Source organism: Phyllobates terribilis, unplaced genomic scaffold (genome assembly GCF_046119375.1).
Source record: "Phyllobates terribilis strain yellow unplaced genomic scaffold, ASM4611937v1 Scaffold_5__5_contigs__length_657084704, whole genome shotgun sequence".
Classification (NCBI taxonomy): Eukaryota; Metazoa; Chordata; class Amphibia; order Anura; family Dendrobatidae; genus Phyllobates; species Phyllobates terribilis.
The window spans coordinates 42,693,800-42,715,068 of NW_027362765.1; the positions used below are offsets into that span (position 1 = coordinate 42,693,800).

General features: G+C 42.7%; 2 protein-coding genes across 2 annotated transcripts in view; one reads left to right on the forward strand and one right to left on the reverse strand.

Moving 5' to 3' along the window:
• The window catches only part of LOC141270638 (uncharacterized), a 338,269-nt gene that overhangs the window by 258,238 nt on the left and 58,762 nt on the right, over positions 1–21,269 (reverse strand). The gene's annotated exons all lie outside the window — the stretch shown is intronic.
• The window catches only part of LOC141270698 (uncharacterized), a 141,762-nt gene that overhangs the window by 80,213 nt on the left and 40,280 nt on the right, over positions 1–21,269 (forward strand). Inside the window, exons 2-7 of the mRNA XM_073680793.1 lie at positions 3,130–3,276; positions 3,406–3,585; positions 3,669–3,792; positions 3,876–3,970; positions 4,169–4,259; positions 10,774–11,803. Coding sequence (XP_073536894.1) covers positions 3,202–3,276; positions 3,406–3,585; positions 3,669–3,792; positions 3,876–3,970; positions 4,169–4,259; positions 10,774–11,803 — 1,595 coding nt within the window. The 5' untranslated portion in view covers positions 3,130–3,201. The remainder of the gene's footprint in view (positions 1–3,129; positions 3,277–3,405; positions 3,586–3,668; positions 3,793–3,875; positions 3,971–4,168; positions 4,260–10,773; positions 11,804–21,269) is intronic.

Consider the following 21,269-nt stretch of genomic DNA (forward strand, 5'->3'; position numbering starts at 1 on the left):
TGGAATATGGTATTTGTAGCTGACGTAGCCGGCGTTTCACATCCACAAATTGTGCCCTGCGTTTTGACACTTCAATGGAGTAGTCAGGGAAAAAGGACACCTTTTGGCCATTGACGGAGATGTCCCCTTTATCACGAGCTTCCTTAAGGATGTTGTCATGGTCCTTATAGTGGAGCAGCTTCATTAGGACTGTCCTCGGCGGGGCTCCGGGTAACAGCCGAGTAGGAACTCTGTGCGCCCTTTCCACAGCAAATAGAGGGGTCAGGTGTTCTGCCCCAAACAGATAGAGCAGCCATTTCTCAAAATACTCAGTAGGGTTATTGATCTCGGTTTTTTCAGGGATGCCAATTACCCTTATATTATTCCGCCTGAGTGTGTTCTCCAGATCGTCAGTTTTAGCTAGCAATGCCAGGATCTGTTGGTCATGTCTGCGATTGTCACTGATAATTTGAGGCTGTTTATCCTCCAAATCACTAATTCTCCTCTCAGCTGCTGTGGTGCGATCTGTTACTTTCTGCAGCCCCTGTCTCATGTAGGAAAGTTCTTCCTTAATCTCACCCATTTGATTACTAAGTGAGGACAGGACAGATCCATACTGTGTAACAACCATGAAAACATCCTAAAGCTGAGTTCACACGATGCGTTTTTCATGCGTTTCCGCGGCGTCTTTGCAGTTGCGTAAACGCCGCGGAAACGCATGAAAAACGCATGGTAGAAGGGCAGCAATGTTCCCCAATTGAAATCCACATGTGCTGTGCCCATGATGCAGATTTTTCCGCAGCGTAAATGCTGCGCTCAAAAATCCGCAGCATGTCAATTAATTTTGCGGAAACGCTGCTTTTTTGGCGCCATTGACTTGCATTAGACAGCATGGAATCCGCATCACTGTATATGTTGATGCGCATTCCATGCGGTCTAATGCTAATGTGCGGATGGTACCCGGGTGTGGATGAGAGGACTCTCATCCAGACCCAGGTACCATTAAAAAAAAAAGAATAAAATAAAAAATATATATATACTCACCCTCTGACGGCAGGCGCAGCGCTCCTGCTTGGTTCCCGGCACTTCGCGGTTGAATGAAGAAGGACCTTTGCTGACGTCAGAGTCATGTGACGGGTCACGTGACGCTGACGTCGGCAGGTCATTCAGTCTTCACTGCCGGTAGCCGGGACCGAGCGAAGCAGGACACCGGGGGCCATCAGAGGGTAAAGTATAGATTTATTTTTTATTTTTTGACATTCACACACTATATAAATCCATGCCGGTTGAATGGATTTATATAGTGTGAAGTTGACAAGCACTTTCCAAGTGATGCTAAAATCGCTTGGGAAGCGCTTGTCAACCCGCATGCGGAAATTAAAGTGAAGAACGCTTCATTTCCGCATGTCCCTGGCAGGAAACCGCATGTACAATCCGCATGTACAATCCGCATGCGTTTTTTTCCTGCCAGGGAGATGCAGAAATGCTCAGGAAAAAATCCTGAGCATTTCTGCATCGTGTGCACATACCCTTAATTGTAGGCTCTTCTGTCTGCAGGGTTGAGAGAGTGCTGAAGGGGTTAACCTCTGGCCAAAGCTGCAGGCTGTTATCTGAGGTGTTAGTATTATCTGTATTGTCACAATCTCCTGGGAGAGCAGAGAAAGGATTAGCCATCCCCTTCATCTGTGTCTGCACTGTATTAAGCCCCCCCCCCGTCTCACATAGCGATATCGCTAGCGATATCGCTGCTGAGTCACGGTTTTGGTGACTCACCAGCGACGTCGCTATGTGTGACACTTTGCAACGATCAGGCCCCTGCTGTGAGGTCGCTGATCGTTGCAAAGTGTCCTGGATCATTTTTTGGTCGTTGGCCTCCCGCTGGCCAGCACACATCGCTGTGTGTGACCAGCGGGACCAACGATCTGGCTGGTAACTATGGTAAACATCGGGTTACTAGGGGCACGCGCGCACTTAGTAACCCGCTGTTTACCATGGATACCACTCTGCTACGGTGCGCGGAGGCTCCCGCGCACCGTAACAGAGTGGTATCCATGGTAAACAGCGGGTTACTAGGGGCACACGCGCACTTAGTAACCCGATGTTTACCATAGTTACCAGCCTGCTCCTGCTTGCAGCAGGCTGGTAACGGGAGCAGGACATCGTGGAACGATTCTTTCCACGATATCGCTGCTCCCCTGATCGCTGGTGAGCATGCCTGTTTGACAGCTCACCAGCGATGTATTAGCGATGCAGCAACGATCCCTGACAGGTCGTATCGTTGTCGGGATCGCTGCTGCATCGCTTAGTGTGACGGGGCCTTTACTCAAGGGGGCTGCTCTGTTTGTCCTAGCATATTTAGCTAGTTTAACTGCAGCTTTCATGGAAGTAGACTTGCCTGGTGCATCAGGGGATGTGGAAAGCTTCAGTTTCTCGGCGCCATCTTGAGACTGTCTGTCTGCTCCTGCAGTCACCTCATGGTGCCTTCTGCCTGCTTTCCCAGCCATAAAAAACTCCTCTGTTGTGCAGTGATGGTTACAGGAGCTCAGAGGGAGATGTTATCTCTGGTTTTATTACTATTTAGGGCCCAGTGGAGACTTTTACAGGCTATTGCTCCTGGAGCTGATCTGTTCTGCAACCGCTCACATGTCTAGCCAAGCCACGCCCCCCAGTCTCTTATTTTTAATGATATAAGTTGAATAATATCGATATCAGCACTGAACCTTGGGGTCACCATGTACAACCGTAGATCACTCAGAGTAGCATTCATTCACTACAATTCTCTTGGTGTGGTCTTGGAGCCAGTTTTCAATCTTATTACAAAACTTACATTCTAACCCTATAGACCTTAATTGACCAATCAGGCATCTATGTGGACAGTCTCAAATGCTTTTGCAAAGTGTAAAAACACTATATCCACAGCTACACCTCTGTCCAAGTATCTACTTACCTATTTATAAAGTTTTTAATAAAAGTTTCTAAAGTTTTTAAGTTTTATAAAACATCAGTTAGTTTGATGACTGTCCTCAGTAAAACCATCCTTGTTATAACTTCTATTTATTTTGTAAATATTTCTTCATATGATTCCCCTCAATATCTTAAGAAATTATATTTTATTAATATTTTAGTATTTCCTTTCTTCTTCCCATTCAGGTCCCTACAATATCGGATTCTCTCAGTGGAGATCTTCTATATAAGAGAATTTTCCTGACTGATCCATCCCAGATGGATAAAAACAGGGAAAAGATAGAGAGGATATTACACCTCACCCTAGAGATCCTCTTCCGGCTTACTGGAGAGGTGAGAGATTCTGATGACGTCACATTACATCATTCTTATCTATGGGAATAACAGATGGACAGAACTGGAGAGGTGAGGACTCTGGAAATGTCTGTAGTGAGATTTATTAATGTGTCTCTCCATAACCAGGATTACACAGTAGTGAAGAAGACCTCTAGTGAGCGCTGTCAGGCCCCTGTGTCTGAGGGATGGGGAAAACCCCTGAGCTCAATCACGAGACCTCCACCTCACCCCCTGATACATGAGGACATCAATGACCAGAAGATCCTAGAACTCACCTACAAGATGATTGAGTTGCTGACTGGAGAGGTGACACTGCTGAGAATGATGGGACATTATACAGTAATGCTATGAAGGGATCGGGGGGATGACAGTATCATTGTATGTGTCAGGTTCCAATAAGGTGTCAGGATGTCACGGTCTTTTTCACCATGGAGGAATGGGAGTATTTAGAAGGTCACAAAGATCTGTACAAGGACATCATGATGGAGGTTCCCCAGCCCCTCACATCACCAGGTAATAGACAGGACTAAATACACACGGCCTATAATTATCCGTCTGTAAGAAATTAATTCAGTCCCTGTATATGTTTTCTCCAGTCCTATCCAGTAAGAGGACAACACCGGAGAGATGTCCCTGTCTTCTTCCACAGGACTATTCAGAAGAAAATCCCAATGTTCCTCAGGATCATCAGGTAGATGGAGAGAAGGTGTCATGAGATCTCCCCTATGATGTGTAGGCGGCTGTGAAGGTCTTGTGTTCAGTCTTGTTTTATCCACCAGTATTATATGTTTTCTACTTGTGTAATGAGAACGGTGGAGATGGCAGGATTAGAGCTGATCATAGATGTGACTTCTCCATCTGTCTGTGACTTTTACAATATATGTTTCAGGGTGACGATCTGACCCATATTAATACTACAGAGACATATGTGACAGATGAGGAGTGGTGTAAAGAGGAGATTCCTACAGATGACTTCCCAGGTGAGTAGTAACCACTAAATGCAGAGATGTCACAGATTCTTCTCAGTCACTGGTTGGTACCATTGTGTATTATTTGTTGTGAGCTCTGGTTTCTCAGCTTTAGATTAATTGCTTCATGCAAAATTCTTAATGAATATGGATGACTATATCCCTGAGTTGTAGATGTTGAAATAAGGATGTAAAAATAAAAATGAAATATTAAAATACTTTAAAAATTATAGCATAATGTATTAGAGCTTAGATCTCAAGTATTTATTTATATCTAAGTAACAATCGGGTTACCATGCAGAATGTCCTGGAGACTTACAGTGGGCACAGAGTGTATTCAGACCCCTTTAAATTTTTCACTCTTTCTTTTATTGCAGCCATTTGGCAAATTCTAAAAAGTTCATTTTTTTCTCATTAATGTACACTCTGCACCCCATCTTGACTGAAAAAAAAAACAAATGTAGAAATTTTTGCAAATTTATTAAAAAACAACAAACTGAAATATCACATGGTCATAAGTATTCAGACCCTTTGCTCAGACACTCATATTTAAGTCACATGCTGTCCATTTCATTGTGATCCTCCTTGAGATGGTTCTACTCCTTCATTGGAGTCCAGCTGTGTTTAATTAAACTGATGGGACTTGATTTGGAAAGGCACACACCTGTCTATATAAGACCTCACAGCTCACAGTGCATGTCAGACTAAATGAGAATCATGAGCTCAAAGGAACTGCCCAAGGAGCTCAGAGACAGAATTATGGCAAGGCACAGATCAGGCCAAGGTTACAAAAGAATTTCTGCATTACTCAAGGTTCCTAAGAGCACAGTGGCCTCCATAATCCTTAAATGGAAGAAGTTTGGGACACCAGAAGTCTTCCTAGACCTGCCCGTCCAGCCACACTGAGCAATCGTGGGAGAAGAGCCTTGGTGAGAGAGGTAAAGAAGAACCCCAAGATCACTGTGGCTGAGCTCCAGAGATGCAGTAGGGAGATGGGACAAAGTTCCACAAAGTCAACTATCACTGCAGCCCTCCATCAGTTGGGCCTTTATGGCAGAGTGGCCCGACGGAAGTCTCTCCTCAGTGCAAGACATATCAAAGCCCGCATAGAGTTTGCTCAAAAACACAAGAAGGACTCCCAGACTATGAGAAATAAGATTCTCTGGTCGGATGAGACGAAGATAGAACTCTTTGGTAGTGTTGAGCGAATTTGTTAGGCATTTCAAATTCGGGTTGTGACAACGTGGCAAATCAGGGATGTTCGTGGGCAGAGCCATTTTTTTTGGCGCGAACCGCGAACCCGAATTTGAAATGCCAAACAAATTGCTGAACACTACTTTTTGGTGATATTTCTAAGCGGTATGTGTGGAGCAAACCAGGCACTGCTCATCATCTGCCCAATACAATCCCAACAGTGAAACATGGTGGTGGCAGTATCATGCTATGGGGGTGTTTTTCAGCTGCAGGGACAAGACGGCTGGTTGCAATTGAAGGAAACATGAGTGCGGCCAAGTACAGAGATATCCTGGATGAAAACCTCTGGACCTGGCCGAAGGTTCACCTTCCAACAAGACAATGAACCTAAGTACACAGCTAAAATAACAAAGGAGTGGCTTTAGAACAACTCTGTGACCATTCTTGACTGCCCAAGCCTGAGCCCTGACCTAAACCCAATTGAGCATCTCTGGAGAGACCTGAAAATGGCTGTCCACCAACGTTCATCATCCAACCTGACGGAACTGAAGAGGATCCCCAAATCCAGGTGTGAAAAACTTGTTGCATCATTCCCAAGAAGACACATGGCTGTACTAGCTCAAAAGGGTGCTTATACTCAATACTGAGCAAAGGGTCTGACTACTTATGACCATGTGATATCAGTTTTTCTTTTTTAATAAATTTGCAAAAATTTTTACATTTCTGTTTTTTTTCAGTCAAGATGGGGTGCAGAGTTTACGTTAATGAGAAAAAAAATGAACTTTTTAGAATTTACCAAATGGCTGCAATGAAATAAAGAGTGAAAAATTGAAAGGGGTCTGAATACTTTCCATACCCACTGTAACTGAAGACATCTTCATCGGAATCTCACACAATTGTTATAACAGGAATTATTGGCGTTTGGATCATTACAGCAGTTAATAGTCCTTTCGCACAATATCTCACAGTATTCTTTGAATACTTTTGGGAGCCACAAACTGGATCTTCATGAAGTAAAGTCCATAACATCTTGCAAGGTTTAGACTGCAGGTAAAGACTAGGAGATTCCATAGACTCTGCACCTCAGTCTGGCTACTGTCAAATGGAGATCCTGTGTTGTGGGAGTAAATCTCTGTTCCTAGAATTTATGTAGAGCTGATAACTGTAGAAGCTTTAATATTGATAATAAGCCTGTTACTTCTCTTTACCCTACAATGGGGATATTAATCAATAATATAAAAACCAAGAAATGTCTTAGCTTTCAGAACTTCCTAACTAGAATGAGCGGATCTGACGAGATTCGAGATTGCCAATTCGCGTGGATTTTACAAGGAAACTCGATTTGTAGCAAATTTAGTTTCCCTTTTTTATACTCTGGTGTCTGGAGAGACCACAGAGCATAGTAAGCATAAGATATAGGGGGAAAAAACAATTAATATGCTCTTCAGCCACTGTTCACTGTCCCCTGTTTGTCCTTGGTGTCTCTTCGTGACGCTGCCATGCTCTGAAACCCCCGGACTATATGCTATATATGCTAGGCCAGGACATCAGGCTGCAACCAGGAGCAAGACGTCCCTTTGCATGCAAATCATATAAGGAATAAGCGAAAGAACATTTCAGGCCAAATTGCTGCCAGATGTCCCATCATAGTAGAGTGTGCATCGTAAGATCATGGCGCACTTTGTAATGTCACGACATTGCAATGTTCCGACGCACAAGTGCAGAGACTTCCCAGGCCTGGTCGTTGCTAAAATTCCCAGCCTAGTGTAAAGAAGCCTGGGGTATTAGAGCGCAGCGGCAATAAGAAGAGTTGCTGACGACCATAAGGGGGACAGCAGGCAGCGGAGATGTCCGGAGAAGTGAACAGTGATGTAACATTCAAATTGCCTCTTCAGAGAAAAAGAGGACTTGTACTCTATAGCGCCACCTATTGGAAGCAGCAATCCTACAAGTCACAATCAACCCTTTAACGAGTCGTGCAATATGACTTAGGATAATAGCCAAATCAGTTCTCATACTTTGCACTGATGAGGGCCAACAGCCCAAAACACCGTGTCTGCAAATTGAGATTCTGATTTGGCTTTTATCCCAAGTCATATTGCGCGACTCGTTAAAGGGTTGATTGTGACTTGTAGGATTGCTGCTTCCAATAGGTGGCGCTTTAGAGTTCAAGTCCTCTTTTTTTCTGAAGAGGCAATTTGCATATTAAATTTCCCAGAGGAGCATTGCACGGCTAATAAGCCTCCTTACCTTGACATGCCAGTGATGGTATGTCACTCTACATAAGGAGAAATGTTACCCCTTAGACCTCAGTGATGTAACTTAATTTTCTATTTGTTTTTTTTTTTACTTTTTGCCTGCCCCCTTCAGTTTAACAAAATGACAGCCACATGGGCACATTATGCTGAATTCACTAGGAGTGAATTAGGTTAAAAAAAATTCTGGAGGATACGGATTTTCGTAAAATTAATTATTATATACATGTGTATGAGTATAATGAGATGTTGCAAAGCTTTGAATTATCATACAATTTGTATTCATGAACTTTTCGCTTCAAAGAAAGGTATACTTGTGGTCCCAAGAGTAATTGGAAATAAGATTAGATCCAGTTCACCATAGGGGACATCTTAAAGATGTACAAAGCTTGGAAATACGGCGTCACTGCATGGAGCAATCATACAAATGAAATAATCCTGCTCAATGAATCGTGAATAGGCTTTTATTTACAAAAAGTGCATAACAGATGACAAGATCAGCAGTACAGCTTGGAAGAAATGCAACATCAACGCTTTTCGGGTGACTAAGGGTGGGCTGTCACCCGAAACACATTGATGACGCATTTCTTCTAGCTGTACTGCTGATCTTGTCCTCTGTTATGCACTTTGTGTGAATAAAAGCCTATTCACAGGTCATCGAGCTGGATTATCTACATTTTCTGAGTAATAGGAAATGCCTTAAAGGGGTTTTACCATGAAAGAAAGTTCATTTTAATCAATAGATCTTGGAATAATAATAATTTCCACAATTGGATGTGTTTAAATAAAATGTGCCTGTTCTGAGATAATCTTATAAATGTGCCCCTGTTTAATGGCTGTGTCTCACTGTGTACAGAACATGGTCTGATCATGCCACATCTCCTAGGCAGGGGAGGAAGCAAAAGAGTATACAGACATTACAGCAGGGGATCACAGCTGATTTTTTTTGTGAGATAAAGCATTTTCCTGCCTGTTTTTAAACAAGGTTTTGCTTCAAAGAAAGAATCAGCTGTGATCCCGTGCTGTAATGTCTGTATACTCTTTTACTTCCTCACCTGCCCAGGAGATGTGGTATGATCAGACCATGTTCCTGCACGGTCAGACACAGCCATTACACAGTACACAGCAGGGGCACATTTATAAGATTAACTCAGCACAGGAACATTTTATTTAACACATCCAATTGTGGAAATTATTATTATTCCAAGATCTATTGATTATAATGAAATTGTGTTCATGGGGAAACCCCTTTAATAACACTACATTATATCACACAGTATTTTAGCAGAAGTTTACGTTTGCCACATGCATTTGTGTCTAATACATGGAGTTTGAATTCTTCTATATGTCCTGCAATTTGTATGGAAATGTTTATATATAAATATTAAAATTTAAACATCAATATTAAGACTAATGTACAGTACAGACCAAAAGTTTGGACACACCTTCTCATTTAAAGATTTTTCAGTATTTTCATGACTATGAAAATTGTACATTCACTCTGAAGGCAACAAAACTATGAATTAACACATGTGGAATTATATACTTAAAAAATTGTGAAACAACTGAAAATATGTCTTATATTCTAGGTTCTTCAAAGTAGCCACCTTTTGCTTTGATGACTGCTTTGCAAACTCTTGGCATTCTCTTGATGAGCTTCAAGAGGTAGTCACCGGAAATGGTTTTCACTTCACAGGTGTGCCCTGTCAGGTTTAATAAGTGGGATTTCTTGCCTTCTAAATGGGGTTTGGACCATCAGTTGTGTTGTGCAGAAGTCAGATGGATACACAGCTGATAGTCCTACTGCATAGACTGTTAGAATTTGTATTATGGCAAGAAAAAAGCAGCTACGTAAAGAAAAACGAGTGGCCATCATTACTTTAAGAAATGAAGGTCAGTCAGTCCGAAAAATTGGGCAAACTTTGAATGTGTCCCCAAGTTCAGTTGCAAAAACCATCAAGTGCTACAAAGAAACTGGCTCACATGAGGACCGCCCCACGAAAGGAAGACCAAGAGTCACCTCTGCTTCTGAGGATAAGTTTATCCGAGTCACCAGCCTCAGAAATCGCAGGTTAACAGCAGCTCAGATTAGAGACCAGGTCAATGCCACACAGAGTTCTAGCAGCAGACACATCTCTACAACAACTGTTAAGAGGAGACTTTGTGCAGCAGGCTTTCATGGTAAAATAGCTGCTAGGAAACCACTGCTAAGGACAGGCAACAAGCAGAAGAGACTTGTTTGGGCTAAAGAACACAAGGAATGGACATTAGACCAGTGGAAATCTGTGCTTTGTACTGATGAGTCCAAATTTGAGATCTTTGGTTCCAACCACCGTGTCTTTGTGCAACGCAGAAAAGGTGAACGGATGGACTCTACATGCCTGGTTCCCACCGTGAAGCATGGAGGAGGAGGTGTGATGGCGTGGGGGTGCTTTGCTGGTGACACTGTTGAGGATTTATTCAAAATTGAAGGCATACTGAACCAGCATGTCTACCACAGCATCTTGCAGCGGCATGCTATTCCATCCGGTTTGCGTTTAGTTGGACCATCATTTATTTTTCAACAGGACAATTGACCCCAAACACACCTCCAGGCTGTGTAAGGGCTATTTGACCAAGAAGGAGAGTGATGGGGTGCTACGCCAGATGACCTGGCCTCCACAGTCACCAGACCTGAACCCAATCGAGATGGTTTGGGGTGAGCTGGACCGCAGAGTGAAGGCAAAAGGGCCAACAAGTGCTAAGCATCTCTGGGAACAGCTTCAAGATTGTTGGAAGACCATTTCCGGTGACTACCTCTTGAAGCTCATCAAGAGAATGCCAAGAGTGTGCAAAGCAGTCATCAAAGCAAAAGGTGGCTACTTTGAAGAACCTAGAATATAAGACATATTTTCAGTTGTTTCACACTTTTTTGTTAAGTATATAATTCCACATGTGTTAATTCATAGTTTTGATGCCTTCAGTGTGAATGTACAATTTTCAAAGTCATGAAAATACAGAAAAATCTTTAAATGAGAAGGTGTGTCCAAACTTTTGGTCTGTACTGTATAAAAATAATCGATTTTTCATCTTGACAGGTGACTGTATCAGAAGATTTGTGATCTCTTCAGATTTTAAAGCAGATGAGCATGGTATTAAACAAGAGCCAGATGAAGAGAATGCAATTATCGAAGATATACCCTCATCCCATCACAATGAAGATCTATCATCTGATCCTTTTCAACAGGCCCAATATTCTGATGCATTACAGACCGTTAAGGAAAATAACAGAAGGGATGAGGAACATGAAATATCTCAAGAAGGAGAGAATGTATTTGAATGTTTAAAATGTGGAAAATGTTATGTAGATATATCAAATCTTGTTAAATCTAAGAAAAGTCACACAGAAGCAAAGGAATTTCCATGTTCAGAATGTGAGAAGTTTTTTACATGGAAATCTTATAATTTTGAACATCGAAAAACTCAGGTTGGGCAGAAACCATTTTCATGTTCTATTTGCAGGAAATGTTTTACAGAGAAATCACATCTTATTACATATGAGAGAAGTCAGACTGGGGAGAAGCGGTACTCATGTTTAGAATGTGGGGCGTGTTTTAACTGTCCATCGCATTTTATTAGGCATGAGAGAAGTCACAGTGGGGAGAAGCCATTTTCCTGTTTAGAATGTGGGAAATTTTTTTCACGAAAATCAAGTCTTGTTGACCATCAAAAAACTCACACCGGGGAGAAGCCGTTTTCATGTTCAGAATGTGGGAAATGTTTTAAAAAGAGATCAGATCTTGCTACACATGAAAAAATTCACACCGGGGAAAAGCCATTCTTATGTACAGAATGTGGGAAATGTTTCATACGAAAATCACATCTTGTTGTACATCAGAAACGACACACAGGAGAGAAACCATATCCATGTTTAGAATGTGGGAAACGTTTTTCTCAGAAAGTAAATCTTATTGACCATGAAAAAACTCACACAGGGGAGAAGCCATTTTCATGCTCAGAATGTGGGAAATGTTTTTCTCGGAAACCAAATCTCGTTGATCATCAAAAAATTCACAGAGAGGAGAAGCCATTTTCATGTTCAGAATGTGGAAAAAGTTTTAAACACAAGTCAGGTCTTGTTACACATCAGAGGAGTCACACAGGGGAGAAGCCACTTGTTGAACATCAAAACATGGGAGATTCCATATTCATGTCCTGAATGTGGTAAATGTTTTACAGAAAGAGTTATCAGAGGAGTTTGCGGTGGAGATCGGAGGAGGGTGCTCCTAAATAGAGAAGCTTTTTGGATCTTAATGGTTAATTCTACCCACCTGACTGGTCTTAATCATTGGTTAGATTTAATACTATATTATTATCTCCATTTTATTTCTAATATATGTGTATGTGTGAATTTGTATTTTTATAATCAATTGCATGGATTTTATATTGTAGTATTTACATCATATATAGGAAGTAGAGGACTGTGTCCACAATTTCCACAAGGTTTAAAAGGATAGTATATTCATTTCATAGATTGTGGTCAAAGACTTAGGGCCGTATGGTCAGAAACGAGTCAGCCCAAAAGTGATTTTTTTTTTTTTACTTTTCTTTATACATGTCTATAATCAGCTGCCATTTAATAAATAAAGATCAAATAATTTTTTAAAAGGAATATTGTGCTGCTGTTTTAGATGAGTTACAAGTGCTGGGAGAGGAAAGTAGTTGCACACAAGCTGTAGTGAGCTGGTAGCATTTTTCTCTTTATACTGAAATGTGAACAGGTGCCAGCTCAGTTGACTGCACCTGATTTAAACCAAAGAATACAGACGTAAGCTGTGTGCGCCACATCGGAAAAGTAAAGTGGACAGCAATATAAGCAAGGCTCAAGTTGTTGTCTTACTTATTCTTCGTTTCATCATCATTATCATCATCTATTAGTGCAAAATTGTATTTCATTAAGTATATTTTAATAATGTTTCATTGACTGGGATGTAGACAGTAACATTGTGCATCCTAAGCATCCAGGATCATGTACAGAATGCCAGATATAAAATAGACTACCAGGGTAAATTTATATTCCATTCATAGTCTATGTGTACAATTATAAATGTCATTGTGTAGTGTATTATCAGCTTATCTGGTTGGGATCTATGGCATTGTTCATTCTGAGCTTACACCTCTGGAGGGCCATACAGCAGAGTTGACAGTGTTATGAGAGGAGGAGAGCTGATAGAAGGGTTTGTAATGTGGCACAGCTAAACTCAGTTGTGCCGCCCCTATTCTTCACATCGACCTTATCTGAAAGGTGAGAGTCATCTGTACTACATACCCAAACTGTCTAATTAAGCAGAAGGCGAGATGAAGAGATCAGAGCTGTAGCCTTACATCTCACACACTGAGAAGCTTAAGTTATTGTAGGCGTGTTCTCTCTCTAGTATGTTGCTGCCTGCTTATGGTTGGGAAACTCATGCAGGCAGATGCAGTGCCAGTGAAAAATAACACCCACTTGCACTTAAAGTTAACTCATTAGGTCCCACTACTTTCACAATATCTCTGTAAAGGAGAGGCATAATTAAAAACAAAACAAAAAAAACTGGACTGTGTCTCCAGTTCACCATACAAAAAAATTGGTGAAAGGCCTTCTTTGAGTCATATTTTTGAGCAAGTGACAGGTTTTCTTTAAGAACTATCTTCAGCGTAAAGAAGAACAAGGAGTCCTGGAAGTGATGGTTGCCACAGGCTCAAAAATGGCTACCTTGGACAGACTTGGCACAAGCCACTCAATCTGGTTGATTCCAGAGGAACCTCGACCCCACTATTGAACCCCTCTATAGGGATCTACATTGTCGCCACAGAAGGTCTGCCAAAAAGAAGAACAAACCAGAGGCAGGACGGGTCACTAAGCAGGGCTAACATCAAGGACAAAATCGTATAGCAAGCAGGTAGTCAAATGTCAGGCCAACATCAAAGAACGGGAATAATCAGGAAAACACAGAAGCACAGTACAGAGGTATATACCAGGACAGCAGAGTTATTGTCTGGCAGCGGGAACTGATTCTCAGGGGTTTAAATAGTCCCACCCAACAGCACCACCCAGTGCTGACAGCAGGAATAAACACAACCTAACAGAATTTAACCCCATAGCTTCTGGACTGGCCAGAGCCACAAATCTCAGGACTAAAACAGGGCTATTGAATAGCCACTCCGCATTGGCCAATCAGCAAAGCAGGAGTAGAGAGGACAGGCACAGATATTACAATGGTATGACCACTATGGAGTCGTGGAATCGATGGTATGATCACCACAGAGCCTTGATCTCAAAATCATCGACTCTGTCTGTGATACATTAAGATACAAATGGATTTGCACAAGGCTACACCCACCAAAGATTTGTGCGTAGTTTTCAAACTCGTTTGGAATAACTGCTTTGCCATGATTGTTCAAATATTGTATGCAAAAGTACATAAAAAAAAAGAAAGCATCATTTCTTCTAAGTCAAAGGGTGGCTAGACCAAATATTAATTTGATTTAGATATTCTTTTGTTTTATTTGCATTTTGTCAATTGATAAAATTAAGCTATTAACACTATTTCTGAAAGCATTTTTATTTTGCAGCATTTTTTTCCACATCTGCCTAAAACTTTTCAACCGTACTGTAGTTGATGCCACAGTTGACAATGCTGAAAATTTTAGTATCCTCTTCAAAAGGCCTCAGTAGACAAACTGGTCCATGATCCCTGGTATGCGGTAAATAGGTCCTGCACCATAGTAATAGAAACATACCAATATCATGATGCTTTACTACCATGCTTCACTGTCTTCAGAGTGTACTGTGGCTTGAATGCTGAGTTTGGGGGTCGTCTGATGAAATGTCTGTGACCCTTGGACCCAAAAAGAACGATTATACTTTCATCAGTCCACAAAATGTTTTTCCATTTCTCTTTAGGTCACTTGATGTGTTCTTTTGCAAGTTGCATCCGATTCAGTACGTTTTTTTTTTTTTTTTTTTTTTTTAATAGTGGTACTTTGCGGGGACTTCTTGCTAAAAGATTAGTTTCACACAGGCGTCTTCTAACTGTCACAGTACTCACAGGTAACTTGAGACTGTCTTTGATCATCCTGCAGCTGATCATTGCCTGAGCCTTTGCCATTCTGGCTATTCTTCGATCCATTCGAATGGTAGTCTTCCGTTTTCTTCCATGTCTCTCTGGTTTTGCTTTCCATTTTAACCATTTCTGACATTGTCAGTAATAGTACGTCCGTGTGCCCTGGGCCTATTCGACCAGGTACATACTATTACGCACAATGCGATCGCCGCTGGGTATCAGCTGATTCTCACAGCTGACACTCGGTTCTATGTGCCAGGAGTGGTCCCGCACCACTCCCGGCACATTAACCCCCGAAATGCGATTGAAGTAGATTGCAGCATACCGGAAGTGAGGGGAGGTAAACGCGTGCCTCTTACCTTGTTTTTGGGGTTCCGCGCTGTGTCTGCTGAGTCCTGGTTTTTGCCATGGTGACATCCTGGTGACCAGGCATCAGGAAGTTACTTTGATCATGCGCAGTGCACGATCAATGTAACTTGCGCCTGTGCAGCGCTGACAGGCTGCATAGCACAAATATGCTGCTGCATCCCTGTTTTTCAAGCGATCAGCCTGCAAAAAAATGAAAGTCCCACAAAGTGGCACAAAGTATAAAAGCAAAAAATAGTGTCAGAAAGTGAAAATAAATACATATAAAAAAAAGTTAAAAAAAATTAAAAAATCTAAAAAAAATAAAAATATACTATACCCATAAATAAATATGAAAAGAAAACAATAAAAGTACACGTATTGCCGCCTCCAGAACCACCTGATCTATAAAAATGTCCCACTAGTTGACCCATTCAGTGTACACAGTAAAAAAAACAAAAAAATGAAGCAAAAAAAGATGCTTTATCATCATACTGCCAAACAAAAAATGGAATAAAAAGCGATCAAAAAGACGAATGTAAGTAAAAATGGTACAGTTGAAAACATCATCTTGTCCCTCAAAAAACAAGCTGCCATACAGCTCCATCAGCTGAAAAATAAAAAAGTTATAGCTCTCAGAAAAAAGCGATACAAAAAAAGAAATTTCTATAAAAGTTTTTGGGTAAAAGCGCCAAAACATAAAAAACTATATAAATGTAGTATCGCTGTAAACGTACTGACCCGAAGATTAACGCTGCCTTATCAATCTTGCCACACGCGGAGCGGCATAAAAAAATACAATTCCTAAATGGTTAGTTTTTGTTTATTCTGCCTCCCAAAAATCAGAATAGAAAGCAATCAAAAAATAGGAATTATTCCTACCCTTAATTACGTTTCCTTTCCAGGAGTCCATCATAACAGCACGATAGGAGTTAAGTCCTCTGTTCCTCTAGGGACAGGAAACACATGTGAGGTTAAAAGCCACCCCCCCCCTTTCATCACACCCTCAGTGTTTGTACTAATCATCAACCAGGATGGATGCAACTCTATTTTATTATATACATATACCAATGTTACATTCACATTAGTGTCAAGAGCAGGGGAGAGAAATATGGTGCCGTTATGATGTACTCCTGGAAACGTAATTAACCGTAGGAATAATTCTACTAATAGAATTCTACTAATAATATTTTACCAGTACGTCCATCATAACGGCATGACAAGAGACATACCAAATCAAAATTGGAACGTTTAGGGCGGGACTACTGCCTGAAGGACTTTACAGCCATAGGGTAAGTGTTGACTGAACAATACACCTAATTTATAATGTTTACTAAATGTGGATATATTAGACCAGGTTGCTGCCTGGCAAATTTGGCCTACTGATGCTCCCGCTTTCTCCGCCCAAAGAAGCGGAGATTGCTCGAGTGGAATGAGCTTTAAGGGAAATTGGTGGATCCTTCCCCTCTGATTCACCTTGTTAACCACCTTGCTAGAGTCGGCTTAGAAGCTTTCTTGCCTTTATTCACATCCGAGAATTGCAGAAACAGGTTTGAGTCCCTCCTCCAGGGGGCTGTGACTTCTATATACCGAATAACTGCCCTCCTGACATCCAAGGAATGGAAGGATTTTTCCTTTTCATTTTTGGGAAACTGGCAGAAAGATGGCAGTATTATTTCTTGATTCAGGTTAGTACTGGACACCTTAGGATGAAAGGAGGGATCCAGTTTAAGAGCCAATCTATCCTCCAGGATCTTAAGGTATGGGTCCAGAATTGAGAGAGCCTGGATCTCACCTACCCGCTTCGCTGTAGTAACTGCCACAAGAAAGGCTGATTTCATGGAAAGCAGGTCTACTGATGTTTCTTCCAGGGGTTCAAAGGGAGACTTACATAAAGCTCTCAATACAAGGTTCAGATCCCACGGCGGTACCAGACTCCTTATCGTAGGTCTTAAACGAGAAGTTGCTTTTATGAACCTTGATATCCATGGGTGGTCTATCAAGGAGTAGCCCAAGAAAGTACTTAGGGCCTAGCTATGAACCTTTAACGTATTTGGTCTCAGACCCTTATCAAACTCCTGTTGGAGGAAATCCAGTATCTTTGGAATATTGGAGTGAGAAGAATTTTCCACAGACTCACCTGCAAAGCTACAGAACTGTCTCCAGATTCTAGAATAGATGGCTGACGTTAATTGTTTCCTACAGGCTTGGAGAGTTGTAATCACTCGATGAGAAAGGCCCTTAGAGGCTAGGATCCGCCTCTCAGGTTCCATGTTGTCAGCTGGAGGAATTGGATGTTCGGATGTAATAAGGGACCTTGCGATAGAAGATTTTTCCTGGCTGGGAGTCTGAATGGGAGATCCACCGACATCCGGTGTAGCAGAGGAAACCAGCTCTTTTTGGGCACTATCAGAATAAGAACTCCCCTCTCCTGTTGGATTTTCCTTAGTACTCTTGAGATGAGAGGGAATGGAGGAAAGGCGTACACCAGTTTTGCCCCATGATTGAGAAAGGGCATCTATTCCTTCTGTCGGCTGTCAGCCGGGTCCAAGGAGAAAAAGCGCTGCAGCTTCCTGTTTTTTCTGGTCGCGAACAGGTCTATAGACGGGGTGCCCCATCGTTGCATGACTTGATGAAAAACATCTGGATTTAGTTCCTAATCTGAGGGACCAACTTTTGCTCTGCTGAGAAAATCTGCTACCTCGTTTTCGGACCCCCTTAGATGAATAGCCGATATTGAAAGAACATTTCTCTCCACCCAGTGGAAAATTCTTGCCGCCAATGATTGTAACCATTTTCCTCTTGGACCACCTTGTCGACGAAGAAAAGAGATGGTGGTGCCGTTGTCTGAGAAAACTTTTACGTGACTTCCTCTGAGCAAATGTTGACATCTTTGAAGAGTTTCCCAGACTCCCATTAGCTCCCTGAAATTTGACGACCTGTGTCGTATCTCTTTGGGCCACATCCCTTGTAGATATCTGTTTCCTATGCTTGCTCCCCAGCCCTTCTGGCTGGCATCCGTAGGGATTTGGATTGAAGGAAGAAGGATCCAGTCTACTGAATTTTCTAAGTTAGAAGGGTCTGTCCACCAGTAAAGGGAGCTTTTTAGCTCCTTTGACAGTCTAATTTTTTTGTCTAATCCCGATGGTCGTGTGTTCCAAACTGACAGGATTGATTTCTGCAACGGTCTTGAACGGGCCTGTGCCCATTTCACGCTGGGAATGCATGAAGTCATTAATCCTAAGATCCACATGGCGTATCTGATTGAAGTGGTCCTTCGCTTCTCAAAGTTGTAAATCTCCAGTTTTAATTTTTTCCCGTTTCTCCTGAGGCAAGGAGGACTTCTGAAGACTGGAATCTAAAAGTACCCCTAAAAATACCTTTGTGGTACTTGGTTGGAGGCTTGACTTTTCCCAATTGATGTTCCACCCCAAATATTCCAGGGTTTTGATCGTGTGATCTTGTTGACTGAGAAGAAGAGACTCTGACTCGGCCACCAACAGTATATCGTCCTGGTAAGGGATGATTACAATCCCCTGTGTTCTTAAGAAGGCCACTACTTCTGTCATAACCTTTGTAAATATTCGGGGGACCGAGGACAGACCAAAGTGTAGGCAAGTGAATTGAAAGTGGTGTACTGTGTCCTCTTGCTCTAGAGCAGGGTTCCCCAACTCCAGTCCTCAAGGCCCACCAACAGGTCATGTTTTTTGGATTTCCTTAGTATTGCACAGGTGATTGAATTATTGCCTGAGCAATACTAAGGAAATCCTGAAAACATGGCCTGTTGGTGGGCCTTGAGGACTGGAGTTGGGGAACCCTGCTCTAGAGCGAACCTTAGCTATTGCTGGTGACTTGGGTGAATTGGAACATGGTAATATGCATCCTTGAGGTCTAGGGTGCACATTACCGATCCCTTCTCTATCAATGGAATGCTGGTTTTTATAGTCTCCATTCTGAACCTTTTGAATTCCACCCACTGGTTTAGGGGCTTGAGGTTTATAACCGTACAGCGTTTGCCTGAGGGTTTTAACACTGAGAAGAGGGAGGAATAATGGCCTAAACCCTGCTCTGAAGGGGGAACCTGTTTTACTACATGTAGGGATTGAAGGACTAATCTATCCTGCCATAAACTTCTGAGATCTACGGGGGAGCGAGGACGGGAGTATGGGAAAAGTCTATTTTGTAACCTTCCCCTAAGGAATGCAGGATCCATTGATTTTTTGTAATGGACGCCCACTTGTCCCGAAAGAAACTAAGCCTGCCCCCCACTCCAATGGCGTCATGATCTAGCTGGGGCCCCAGAGAAGACCTGATCTGCTCTGTCCTTTCCTACCTTCCTGTAAGACCATCTCCCTGTCTTACCCTTACCCCCTGTAATCACGTTTAGGGGAGCGACGGGTTCCACGAAAGGGCCGGTATCTCTTAACCCTATCCTCGGGAAACCCTTTTTTCTTGTCGGACGCTCTCTCTACGATCTCGTCCAACACTGGACCAAAGACCCGGGTACCGGAAAAAGGAATTGAGCACAGCTTATTTTTTGAGTGGCTATCACCCGACCATGATTTTAGCCATATTGCCCGTCTAGCGGTATTAGATAGTACACTACATCTAGCTGTGAATCTGACCGATTCGGCCGAGGCATCAGCCATGAATTGCGTCGCCAGCTTTAACATAGGAAGAGAGTCTGATAGCATTTCTACAGGGGAGTCGGACCTAATTTGATCTGACAGCTCGTACAACTAAAGGCACATGGATCTTCCCACTGAAGTGGCAGCGATATTATATTTAATTATGGCTGCAGAGGCTTCCCAACTCCTCTTGAGCATGCTCTAAGCCTTCCTATCCATTGCGTCTTTGAGGCAAGACGGATCTTCAAAGGGGATGGACGTTCTCTTAGCCACTTTCGCTATTGGGACATCTACCTTAGGGATTTCCTCCAAAAGTTTGATGTCCTCCGGATTGAAAGGAAGACGGGATTTAAAGTCTCTTGGCACAATGAGTCTTTTCTCCACTTCTTCCCATTTCTCCATAATCATTGCTTTCAAATGCTCATTTACTGGTAACACTCTATTTCTCTGAGTCCTCAGACCTGCGAACATTTCATCTTGTCTGGAGTGGGAGACCTGAGTGTCCTCCAAGTTCATAGTATGCCTAACGGATTTCAATAGCTCATCCGTATGTTCTGCAGAGAAGATATTTTTTTTTCTCTCTTGTGAGGGTAACTGAGAGAAGTGATCCTCGTCCTCTTCCAGACTGTGCTCTGATGCTGAGTCTAAATATTCTCCTTCCTCAGACAACTGTTCCATCTCCCACCTGGGTCTTTTCTGGCGAGGAGAGGGTTGAACTATTTGGTTTGACGGCTGTGTATGGGAAGGTATAAGGCTCGAGACTGTGTTCTGGACCTCCTCACGGATCATAGATCTCATATCCGTCAAAAAGGAAGCTTTTTCTTCCTTTAAAACCTCAGCTATACATTCTTTACACAGCCGCTTTTTATATGAGTCCTGAAGCTTAGTTTTACAGGATACACATCTTCTTGATTTTTTGGAGGACGATCCGGACCTCTGGGCTCCCCTATCCTAATCCAGAAAAAAGGACACAGGAGATTTGCTAATAAAAGACCTGTCCTGGATTACAGGGTTCAATTATCCAGGCAAGGGCCTAAGACTGTACTCACACTGCCCAGGGACTCTGAAGGCGCTTCTGACCGTGTGGAATTGGATTCCATGATGTCAGAGTGTGTGTGCCTGAGGTGTACCCTTTTATAGGATCTTACCTGATCCAGGTGAGTAGGCCACGCCCCCAACGACAACCACTGCTTCTGCAGGGATGCGTCCTAAATTCTGTCGCCATTCAGAACGTGCACTGAAAGCTCACCACCGCCTCTGGGCACCGGTGCGGTCTGGCCACCGGAAGTCCCGCCTCCCGACGTCATCGCTCCGGAAGGACAGGTCCAAGTGGCATGCGTTCCACCCTGGAACGCACGCCGGCCCAAAGCGGATGTTCGCTTACCTTACTCCGCCCCCCGGTGTCTCCTGGTCGGAAGTCTAGGCCCAAGTATACAGCGCTCCTCCCTGGAGCGCACGCAGCCTCCGGCCCTTCAGTACAACGCCGGCGGGCAGCGCAACGCTCAGAGCCCCCTG